Here is an 11,940-nt window from a genome sequence, read left to right on the forward strand (position 1 = left end):
GGAGCCAGGACTTGACTCTCCATATTCCTGTTCCTTCCTTTCGTTGAGATGGCAGACTCCTAAGATGGTGTGCAGCGATTATGTGGGACAGTGCAGCCCCTCCCAAACCACACACACGATGACAATCACTGAACACGCACCATAAGAAATAAACCGTGCGTTAAGGCTCTGAGATTTTTGGTATTTGGTGGCTACACTTGCATTCCTGGAATGAAATCCATTTGGTCACCATGTATTATCTTTTCATGTGCTGGTGGTTTCTTCTTCTTCTTCTTTTTTATGATTTTATTTATTGGGCGTCTGGATGGCTCAGTCAAACATCTGCCTTCGGCTCAGGTCATGACCCCAGGGTCCTGGGATCGAGCCCCAGGTCAGGCTCCCTGCTCAGTGTGGAGTCTCCTTGTCCTCTCTCTGCCCCTCTCCCCAGCTCATGCTCTCTCTCTCAAATAAATAAAATCCAAAAAAAATAAAGATTTTATTTGAGAGAGAGAGAGAGATAGAGCATGAGTAGGAGAAGGGGCAGAGGGAGAAGCAGACTCCCTGCCGAGCAGGGAACCCAAAGTGGGGCACTATCCCAGGATCCTGAGATCATGACCTGAGCAGAAGGCAGCCTTCCAACAGACTGAGCCACCCAGGCGCCCCTAGTGGATTCTGTTTGTAAATAATTGACTTGTGTTTACTTCATTGATATTTTAGGTAAGATTGGGCTATCTATAATTTTGTGTGTGTGCAATCTACCAGATTTTTATAGCAGTCATGCATAAAAATAGTTTAGAGGATTTCTTTCGTTTTTTGCGCTCTGAAAAAGTTTAAGGGACATTGGAAGTATCCAGTCTTTAAAGGCTAATAGAATTCTGTGAACTTAACTGGACCTGGAGTTTTTTTGAGGGGGCAGCTCTGTGACAATGGTCTTTAGTTTCTGTACGGAAATGGGTCTATTTGGACTTTATATATCCCTCTTAGGGGCAGTTCTGGTGAATTCCATTTTCCTAAAAAAATGACGATTTTTGTCCATATTTTTCAAATGTATTTGCAAAGAATTGTACAAAGTAATTATGATTTTTATTTTAATAATTATTTCCTTATTATTTCGTGTATTCTTTCTAGTAGTTTTAAATTGTTGTTGGTCTTTTTCTAGCAGGTTTTCTAGTATTCCTTAAATTTTTTTTTTTCCCACATAAACTTATTTTACCATTTTTGTTTTTTCATTATTCAATTTCTTTGGTCAACTTTCTAGTATTAAATTACACAGAGTGCTGTTAGAAAGTCCGATGACATCTAATTTTTCTTGACAGTGCAAGCCATTGTGTCTTCCTGCCTAGAGGCCCAGAGGATTTATTTACCTAGGATTTTCTCAGAGTTTACTCTTCTGAGTCCTTCTTCCCAAGCTCACACAAAGCGTGTCTTTACGGTACTTGTATTCGAGCATTTCCTCTTTGGGGGAAAGTATTACTGAATTACCATTTTTAATATGAATTTTTGTTCCATTGTCTTTCTTCTTCCTTTACAATATAAAATTCAGTATGTCAAATTTTCTTCAACTACATTCAACTTGATTAGATTTCCTTTGCCTCTTTTCCTTATCTGTAACTTTCTCTTATTTTCATTTGGTTTTTCCTTTTTTTCTTTCTAGTCGAATATATCTCCTTTGTGCATCTTGGATTTAGGTTTCCGAGATCATTTTTCTTTTACATTCAGTTCCTACCTGGGTCCCATCAGTTTCCATTTCACATCCTCTTGGTCCTTTCTACTTAAAGCTTTTCATTTGTTTCGCGATGTCCTCACAGCTGCATTTGCTTGTCTAATTATTTTAATTCCTGTTGGAATGCTGCATGACAATTTCCTTCTGGCTTTTTTTCCCGTGTGTTTTCTGCTCACAAGTTCGACTTTGAATTTTCTGGTTTTGTTTTTTTCTTGCAGTATCCCCATTAGGGTGCTGGTTTATTAATGTTCATATTTGGGCATGTTAGATTTACCTGAGCAACTATTAGCAGGAGGATATGGGTGAGGAACAGGGCAGGGAGAGGGGTTCGGTGGGTCTCCACGTCTCTCAGGGGCGCCCCCTCCTGGTGCTGCAGCAAGGCAGATTCTCCAGTATTTAGCACCTTTGCGTGTCAAGCTTCCTCTGATCCTCTGTTGCTGTAATAAGTCTCCAGGTGCCAGCCCCTTCCACGCTTCCCCCTATACCACCTCAGACAACCTGGGGGCCTCCCTCATCCCCAGAAGGGGCGCCTCTCCAGGACCCTCAGCTCTGGTCCTGAGCACTTTCCAAACCCCTCCTCTCTACTCCTTCATTGCCTCCTCTCTACTCCTTATCTGGGGATAGGCCTTTGTTATCTAGGTCCTGCTATTTGCTAGGACTCCTCCATCTTGTGGGCAAGTTATCTGCTTCTTTATGGCTTAAAAGCTTCCCACCCATACCCAGAAACCTTCCCAGATTTAACCTGGACATCGGTGTCTGTAACAAATGACCACAAACATGGTACCTAACGCAACAGAAATTTATTCTCTCACAGTTCTGGATACCAAATCAAGGTGTCATCAGGCCATATTCCCTATGACGGCTCTAGGGGAGAATCCTTCCTGGCCTCTTCCAGCTTCTGGTGGCTCCTGGTGTTCCTGGTTTGTGGCTGCCCTCCTCCAGTCTCTGCCTCTGTCTTCACATGGCCTTCCTCCCAGTGTCATTTCTTTTATAAGGACATCAGTCACTGGCTTGAGGGCCCACCCTAAATCCAGGCTGATCTCATGTCCAGGTCCTTAATTCCAACTGCAAAGAGCCTATTTCCAAATAAGCAGACACTGGGTTACGACATGGAGATGTCATTTTGGGGGGACACAATTCAACCCACTGCATCACCTTGAATTTCCCTATAGCACAGACTCCTCTTGACCTCATGATGATTTTGGTCAGTGAAAATGTGTGCTATGGGAAATGCCTCCTGAGCCCCTGGGATAACTGGATTCCACAGGGCTCCCTGGGCCTAGGAAAGGAAGAGGAACCCTGATGGGCAAGGGGCAGAAGGAAGAGTGCTTGGGTCTTGGTGGCTGCTCAGACATAAGCAGAACAGGGAGAATAAAGGAGAGGACGTCATGGAAAGAAGGGAACAGAAAGGGAAAGCAGGGAGCAGGTCAGTCTACCTGAGGGATTTCCTGGGGCTTAGCAGTCCCTGTCCATCCCTAGGGCTCATCTCGGTCTGCCTCAGTGCCTACTTGTGGTTACCACTCTGGCCTTGATTTTTTTTGTATTCATTTCTGATTTCTATGATTTTCTATGATCGCTATGATTTTCTCTGTCAGGCTCAGCATCACAACTTTTTGTTTAGTTATTGCCTAACTTTGTAGCAGGTTGGGGGCAGGGGCTCTTCTAGATCAGAAGTCTGCTATGTTGGTGGAAATCCTTAGGTGATTTCATTATCTCATTTAATCCTCCTACAGGGTAAAAGAAATGATCATTCCCATTTCCTAAATAAAGGAATAACTATCATGCTATTCTCCTTATTTCATACTATTTTTTATTTTTCCTAACAAATCCCTGTTTAATACAGAGTTAATGACATTTTTATTTGTAACCTAAAATTTTCGTTGGAAAAATGCTAGTTGCTATAACAGATAAGGCCTAAGAGCTCTGCAGCTTAACACAGTGAGAGTTTACTTCCTCACAGGGGGAGGAATTTATAGAGCCTCTGTTCCAGGTAGTCACTTAGGGACCTGGTTTCCTCCACTTAGTGGCTCTGCACTCCTCATGAGCCTTAGATGGCGCCCCATTCAGCCGGTGATCGGGGAAGGAGGAAAGAGAGGTTTATAGAAGCCAGCCCTGGAAATGATGGGTGTCCTTCTGCCCATATTCCACCAGCCAGAACTCAGACGGCCACGAGAACAACCGCACGGGAGGCTGGGAAATGATGCTCTGTTGCTGTAATAAGTCTCCAGGTGCCAGCCCCTTCCATGCTTCCCTCTATACCACCTCAGACAACCTGGGGGCCTCCCTCATCCCCAGAAGGGGTGCCTCTCCAGGACCAGGGGCCCGGGAAGAAAGGAGAATGTACTTCGTACACAGCCAGGATCTCTGCTTACAGCTTTGAATCCTCTGGCATCCTAGCATTTTCTAATTTTCTTGCAACGATTTAATGGCAAAATTCTTATTATAATGATAGATGTCACTTTATTCACTTAGTCCCTTAGGTAGGCATAAAATGATCTTTGCGTATTATATTTGTATGAATCTGGTTTCTCCGTTTCTTGGGTTAGCCTCGTCTGCACATCTTTGAACACTTCCTGCACTCTTGCTTCACTCTCTTTTTACATTCTTTGTTGGTTCCTTTGACAAAACTGCTTATTTCCAGAGTTGCCATGAGGAGGCAGCGGCAGCGTAAGCAGGCAGCAGCCGGGGCACCCAGAGACGGGGGGCCCCCGTCACTCTTTGTGGCCACCCAACCTTGAGAGCTGCCCTAACTCAAATCCAGAGCTGGGGGGTCCTAGAGACCCAGGCAGTCCCTTCCCCAGGCTATCTCCTCCTGCCACAAGAGCACAAGAGCCCTAAGCTGGGCTATAGGAGTCTGTTTCTTCACAGCCACCCCTAGAACATTCAGCTGCAGTCATGCCCACCTCTCCAGGAAAAAAACCACGGCAGGGTCAGAGGGGAATATCAGATGCCTCAGTATGGCTGAGAGGAAGTCCTCAGTGTGGACTCTCGATCTGTTCCTCTCAACAGAGTGGACAGACTACCCTCAAATATTCTCTGGTCACAGATCTAGCCGTCCATTAAAAATCCACTGTGGATACTCCACACTGAACGGAGTACTTCCTGCTCTTGGGAACACTTTAGTTTAGAGGAGACCATCCTGGGGGAGAGACAAAGCCCAAGGCACATGGTGAGTGCTCTGCAAGGGGTCTGTGCAAGGGAGGGAGGAACAGCCTCCCTGAGGGAGAGCCACCATAACCCCTAAGGCGGCTGTGGAAGGTCATGGCAGGCTTAATGTGAGGGGCGAGGGATGAAACTAGAGAGCCCAAGGCTCAGCCCCTCAGCCTGCCCAGCCCCACATCTCCTCTGTTCCGGTCTACGGAAACCCTGAGCAGGCCCAGCTACGTAACTATGTCTGGGTTTACCTGCCCACCCGGGGTCTCCCCAGCAGGGCTCAGCCTCCATGGCCGTGCTGAGCTCACCACTGTCGCTCAGGCTGTTGAAACCGCTGACTATGGGAGAGAGACCCCCAGGCCTACTAGCAGTTGGCGTCCTTCTTCCCGGGAACAGGATATGAAAACCTCCCTCACCTTCTTGGCAACTATCCTTTCTTCACAGCTCATGCTTATCACCATCTCCTCAGTCCTCGGGCTCTGGGAGGCCCTGGGTCGGCCCAAGTCTTCTTCTGTCTCCACCATCACCGCTGTCTGCTCCAGATCTTGAGTTCCTGAGCCCTGAGGGCTGCGGATCCAGGCGATCGCCCCTGGTAAGCTGCACGAGCCAACGGGTTCTGAGGCAGCCTCATGAGAGGGATGGGCTAGAGGCTCCCTGGGATTTAAGTGGATAGATTCTGTGACAGAACACTAGCGTCTCAGGGGCCTCTGGGCTCAACTACCAGAGATGTTGCAGAGTTAAAGTTCACACCGAGCAACCTCTATAAAAGAGAGGGGACATTTGGCCATTGAAGATGAAGCTGCAAGGGTACAGGGAATGTAAGGTTATGGCAAAACTGAGGCAGCTACAGGATTCAACTTTTCCAGACTCTCTTTCTTCTGAAAGGTTGAGAAAGTTAAGCAGCCAACAAACTTGTGGGCATAGAAAGAAAAATCTGCAGGAAGGCCTCATACGGTGCAAAAGTTTCCAGCACAGAAAGTATGAACAAAAATTAGGCTAAGGCCTCATTTCTGCCCATTCAGAAGTGGGCCCAAAGGAGGTCCCTGATGGAGAAACTCCATGCAGTTTGGTTCCCCCTTTTGGGCCCTTTTTACTTATTTTAAGAGGAAATAATAGGAGGAAAACATTTCCAGCTCCTGAGATCTCGTGGGTGATTACTTTTGTTATCTTTACTTTATACACATGTATAAAGTGTGTATAAAGTACACTCTACCTTTTCTTTATACACATGTGAAAGGCCTCCACCTGCTGGGCATTCACACAATTTCTGAGTAAAGTCAGAAAAATATCTACACGGACAATATAAATTTTGAAGGATTTTTTAAATGAAGAAATAAACCCTTAACGTTTTGTACATCCCCGTCCTCCATTCCATCTTCATTTACTGCTGCGGGAAGCTGATGCCACAGCTCGTCCATGGTTCAGCAAAGACCAGAAAGTCACTTAAAGTCTCTTCACTGCAGGAGCCCCCAAGTGAATGCAGTTCAAAAGGGTAATTTCCAGTGTCCCTTAACTGTTCTCCCCAGGAGAAATCCACCCTGCAGCCCAGCGCCGCCAGCAGGCTCAGGCCGCACCCAGCTAGCACAGCATCCGTCTGTCACACTGGCCACCGCGGTCCCGGGTCCCAGAGGGCGCCCACTAGGCTTGCTCACCAGCACTGCCTCCGCTGGCCCCCGAGCCTCTGCCAGGGGCCTGCGCGTCTGAGAAGCGTGAGGCCTGCTTGGGCAGGCGGATGGGGACGTAGATGTTGGATGCACAGTGCTCCTTGAGGTACTCTCCTCCCTTCTCTTCATACTCTTTCCTGGTGATCCAGACTTCATCATCGTCCAGGTGGTCCAAGGCCCAGTCCCGAGCACCATACCAGGCGTCCAGCACGGGGTTGGAAGCAAGCTGAACCTGAAACACAAAGAGCACTCAGCAGAGGGCCATCTCCCCCTCAGGGCTCGAGGAGTGACCGTTCAGCAGACCCAGCCGCAGCCCCCTCCCTACGTGGTATCCCCAGAAATACACACGCGGGAGGGCCCTGGTGCATAACTGTCTGCACCCTCCAAATACAGCTGAGCTGAGATGCTGCAGACTCTCCAAGAGAGCACACAGAATGCAGAGCACACCAGACTCGACCTCACAGAATCAACAGCTGCCGGCTCTTTCGTGAACACCCACCTGCCACTATGGGCCAGAGAGGGCCCAGCTGGCCCCCTCCTGTTCCAACGCTGTCGACCACAAGCTGCCAGATGGAGAGAGGAAGCAGAGCAGGCACTCCACCTGGAGGAAAGGCCTTCCCATCCTGACGCCCACTCTGTGAGCAGCGAGAAGCAGGGGCTGATACGAGGTGGGTCTCGCTATGGTGACCAATGAGCCTCAGGAGCAGAGAGCAGAGAGAAGGGCCTGGGGTGTTGTCCAGGACGTTGCCAGTGCTGTTTCCATTGCTTATTATTGGAGCAATCCCGTGGTCAGCAGCCCCGGGGGAGCCCCTCAACCCCGCTGACCTGACCAGAGCGGGGAACATCCTCTGTAGCTCAAACCAGGCTTCCTGTTTCCCAGAGTCGCCACCTGCTTTCCCACCTCCCTCCTACCTCCCTCCCCCAACCACAGGAGCTCCAGGTTGGAGTGGTGGTTTCAGAACTTTCCGAAGTAACAGGCAGGCGACATAAAGTGGACTCAGCATGCACAGATGGAAGAGGAAGAAACAGAAACACAAAAGTCAGGAGACTGACTGGGCTGATGTGGGAGGGACTTGTAAGAAGGGACTGTCAATAAATTAGGGTAACAAGAGCCCTTAAGCTCTGGCTAGAGCCAGACAGAATGAGTGTAAGGCAGTGGGATACTCCTGGCACAGACTAAATAGTCAATAAATGGTAGCTAGCATCATTAGCACTGAAAAAGCAGTAAGATACATGGACTACAACAATGGAACACTATACAGCCATAGAAAGATGACGTGGACATGTACCTACTGGCACAGAAAGACAATAATATGAAAAGTAAAAAAAACAAACAAACAAAACAGGAAAACAGGTCACAAAACAAGCCATCAACAGTCTTTCTTTTTTTTTAGTTTATTAAAACCAAATGCAAGAGAAGAAAATGAATCAAAAGTATATATATAACTCACAGTGGCTGAACCACAAGTGTTTTGGTTTTTTCTATCCTCATTTTGGTTTGTTTAAATTGAGATTTTAGTAATGTTTTTAAATGTTTTGCTGGGGTTTTTTTGAGCTTATATTGAGTTTATTCTTCATTTCACTTTTAAAACACTATTATAATTGAATATTAAAATCTTTTGCTGTTTAAATAAGAAGCCAACAGAAACTTAAAGAATGTACATGTACACATCTCAGGGTCTTAAACTGTTTTCGTTTGAGCCACTGAATACATAACCTAAATGCTGAGTATCAGGGGTTAATTCTGGCCTGACACAACACTTACCACATCCGCAGCTGAAAAGGAGCAGCGAAGGTGGAAGGGACGGAAGCTGAGGCTGTGCCCCACGAGGATGAACCAGCTAAAAGAGAGCTGGGAAGAGCAATCTGGCAGCATTCCTACAGCTAATATTCACAAAGTAATTCACGGGAAAGGCTTTTGCGATGATCAAGAAATAGATCTTAAACATTTGATAACAGGACGCGCTAGTTATGTCATCACAAGTCAAGCCCGCCAGCGCATACCTGTGCTCTCCTTCTGTACCGTCACCCCCACCCCCACCCCCCAGTCTAGCCCTCCTCCTGCCTCTCCCACCACCTCTTTCTCAGCCTCCTTCATGGGCACCCCCACCCTCCCAAAGGCCCTTAAATGCTGCTGTTATGTAAGGCCTAATGGACATCACCTATCCTCCAAACAGTGCCCACTAATAACACAGTTATGCTAGGGGATCCGAGTCCACCCTTCTGCCTTTCTCTGGAGCACTCGGCAGCTGGCTAGGAGCCACCGCTTCCTGGGCATCCCACTGGAAACCCAACTCAACCCACCCCAGAAGTGGAACTCATTCTCCACCCTCAAGCCCGCTCTTCCTCTCCCATTTCCTAGTCCAGGGAATGTCATATTTGTCCCACCAGTTGCCCAACCTAGGACTCGGGAATTGTCTTGGGTCCCACACTTCTCTCCCCATATCCAACCTGTTACTCAGTTCTCACAACTTCACTCCCTTAATTTCTGCCACATGAGCTCCCTCCTGTCCTCTCCCAATGCCTACTGCTTATATCCTGCATAGCTACCCAGAGACATTGAGCCAAGACCTGGGGAACAACAATTCACAAAACAGTCCATCCTTCCCTAATAGAGGTGGGTCTAGTAAGGAATACAGGTTAAGGACAGGGAAGGCTTCTGGCAGATGTGACATCCAAGCCAGCCATGAGAGACATGAGTACTGAGCTGGGAAGGGTATTCCAAAGGGAACCAGCAGGTGCAAACACCCTGAGGCGAGAAAACATGGCATACTGGGGAACAAAGTACAGGGTGGAAGGGGGAGTGATGAGAGGTAATGCTGGAGTAATTCAAGGTCAGATCACAGGAGACACTGCAAACTGGTAGGAGGACTCAATCCTAAAGCCTCTGAGCTGCCTCCTAACTGGCCTCCTGCTTCCGGTATTTCTCCTGATACCCCATTTTCCACAACAGTCAAAAATAGCTTCCTAATATTCAAACTGAATGAAACGATTCCCCTGCTTGGACTCCCTCACAGTCTGGTGGGCTTAACAGTAACAACAGCTGTGCAGAAAAGAGTTAAACCGCAGGCCTGACTGCTTACAAGGCTGTCCTTGGCTGGCACCTGCGAACTTGGACTTCTGGCAGGCCTCCACCACTGACTGGTAAGAGTAGACACCGTTCCTGACGTTTGAACAAATAATGTAGTTTATGCTGAACACCTGCTTCCTTCTGGGAGTCTGGAATTTGGGTAAGTGTCAGGCAGGGGGTGCCTACATGATCGGCTCCCAATAAAACCCTGGGCACTGAGTCTCTAACGAGCTTCCCTGGTTGGTGACATTTCACATGTGTTGTCACAGCTCACTGCTGGGAGAATTAAACGTGCTCTGTGAGACTCCACTGGGTGAGGACTCTGGGAGCTCATACCTGCTTTCCCCTGGACGTCACCCCATGCACCTCTTCTCTGTGCTAATTTTGCTTTGTTTCCTTTCAAATCGTAGCCATGAGGAGGATTATATGTGAGTGTGATATGCGATTATATCATATGTATGTATGATTCCTGTGAGTCCTCCCAGCAAATCATGGAACCTGGGGTGATCCTAGGGACCCCTCCCCCCATACAACAGCTAACGTCGAAGTGTTCATTTTGTGCAGGCCCTATGCTGAGCACTTCATTGTACTAGTGAATCCTGGTAACAGGAGTTCTGATTACCCCTTTGCACCACTGACAAAACGAAGGCTTGGCAAGATTCAGTAACAGTGGTGATAGAGTGAGGCCCAGAGCCCGTGCCGTGCACGTGTAACACGTCATGCACCACAGGGGACCAAGGCCAGCCTCTCAGCAGGACCTGCAGGGCCTACTGACCTCTCCACTGCAACCCCCTCCACTCCTCTACAGCAACCCTGTGCTCCAGCCACACCCAACTGCAGCTCACTCACTCAGCAGGCTTCTGGACCCTGAGCCTTTGCTCATGCTAATCCCTCTCTGGAATGCTCCCTCCATCTCACCCCGCTCCACAATGTCTAGATGGCACACACATCCTCATCTGAGGAAGACTCACTTCCACAAAGCCCTTCCTAAATTCCAGGACGTCCTGGAAATTCCTAAATGCCTGGACGTCCATCACATTCTGGGCTATCACAGCCTATTTAATCAGCTGCTGCCCCTCAGGGAGCAAGTTCCTTGCAGCTAGGGGTTGTGTCTAGGACATCTCGGCATCTGCGAGGTGCCCGGTCCTCGATAGGGGCTGAGACCATGTTTCTTAGAGATCAAATGGATTCAGTAGATACACTATGGGGCATCCACACCATACGGAAGAAAAAAAAGTATTTTGGAAGAATGACATGGGAAGAAATGCAGGTTACAAGGCAGGTTACACTCACGTACAGAGAATCTGTGCAAGTGAAGCTTTGCCCTTAGAATGAGGGGCGGGTAAAGAGAATGACTACTCTCAGTGTGTACTCCTGGTATTCCCTGAATATTATTAGATTCGTGTCTTTTTCCAGTTAAAAAAAAAAAAAAAAAACCAGAGAAATACATAAAACATGATTTCCATTCTGCTTCAAAAATTCAACACATATCAAAGACCAGAAGAAAAGCCCCAAAAATGTTAACAGTGGATATTTCTGGATGATGGAACTAAAAAGTTCCTCTTTGCCCTCCTCTATGCCATATTTATGACTTTTGCAATCAGAAAACAAATACTGAATAATCTTACACAACAGCTGGTTATGTGAATAAGCAGTACCTTAAAAGCAGACTGGAAGGGCCTCATCTCCAACAGCTCCTTCTCGATTCTACCTTTCATCCCAGGGTACATCATGTTTCCACCGGTGAGGAAAACATTCTGAACCAGCAGGTCCTGAACGTCCTTTGAGTACCTAGGAGGGAGTAGATTCCTTTTGGCATAGTCCTACCAACGCAGGATCAAAGGAGAATGCTGATGTAGAAACATAAGGTCTTGGCACAAAACAGAAAACATCTGCACAAAGAGTGTTTTTAAAAAAACTTCCATGAGGGGCGCTGGGTGGCTCAGTTGGTTAAGCGACTGCCTTCAGCTCAGGTCATGATCCTGGAGTCCCGGGATCGAGTCCCACATCGGGCTCCCTGCTCAGCGGGGAGCCTGCTTCCCCCTCTGACCCTCCCCCCTCTCATGCTCTCTCTCTCTATCTCATTCTCTCTCTCAAATAAATAAATAAAATCTTAAAAAATAAAAAAATAGGGCGCCTGGGTGGCTCAGTTGGTTAAGCGACTGCCTTCGGCTCAGGTCATGATCCCGGAGTCCCGGGATCGAGTCCCACATCGGGCTCCCTGCTCGGCAGGGAGTCTGCTTCTCCCTCTAACCCTACCCCCTCTTGCGCTCTCTCTCACTCTCTCTCTCTCAAATAAATAAATAAAATCTTTAAAAAAAATAAAAAAAAATAAAAAAAAAATAAAAAAA

General features: G+C 47.6%; 1 protein-coding gene across 3 annotated transcripts in view; it reads right to left on the reverse strand.

Moving 5' to 3' along the window:
* Window positions 1-892: 892 nt before the first annotated feature.
* Window positions 893-11,940, reverse strand: part of ACTR5 (actin related protein 5) — a 32,547-nt gene continuing 21,499 nt past the window's right edge. The window contains exons 8-10 of one of the 3 annotated variants that reach the window (XR_014149086.1): window positions 11,248-11,380; window positions 5,272-6,751; window positions 893-2,778 (exon numbers count right to left, since the gene is read on the reverse strand). Coding sequence is in view for 1 of the 3 variants with exons in the window: in XM_081832787.1 (XP_081688913.1) it covers window positions 6,494-6,751; window positions 11,248-11,380 (391 nt within the window). In the remaining 2 variants the exon portion in view is untranslated. Of the gene's footprint in view, window positions 6,752-7,018; window positions 7,345-11,247; window positions 11,381-11,940 lie in introns of all 3 variants that reach the window. The other 2 variants (XR_014149087.1, XM_081832787.1) reach the window with 2 other exon arrangements.

This window comes from Leptonychotes weddellii, chromosome 10 (genome assembly GCF_054177405.1).
Source record: "Leptonychotes weddellii isolate Sample4059 chromosome 10, ASM5417740v2, whole genome shotgun sequence".
NCBI classification, from domain to species: domain Eukaryota; kingdom Metazoa; phylum Chordata; class Mammalia; order Carnivora; family Phocidae; genus Leptonychotes; species Leptonychotes weddellii.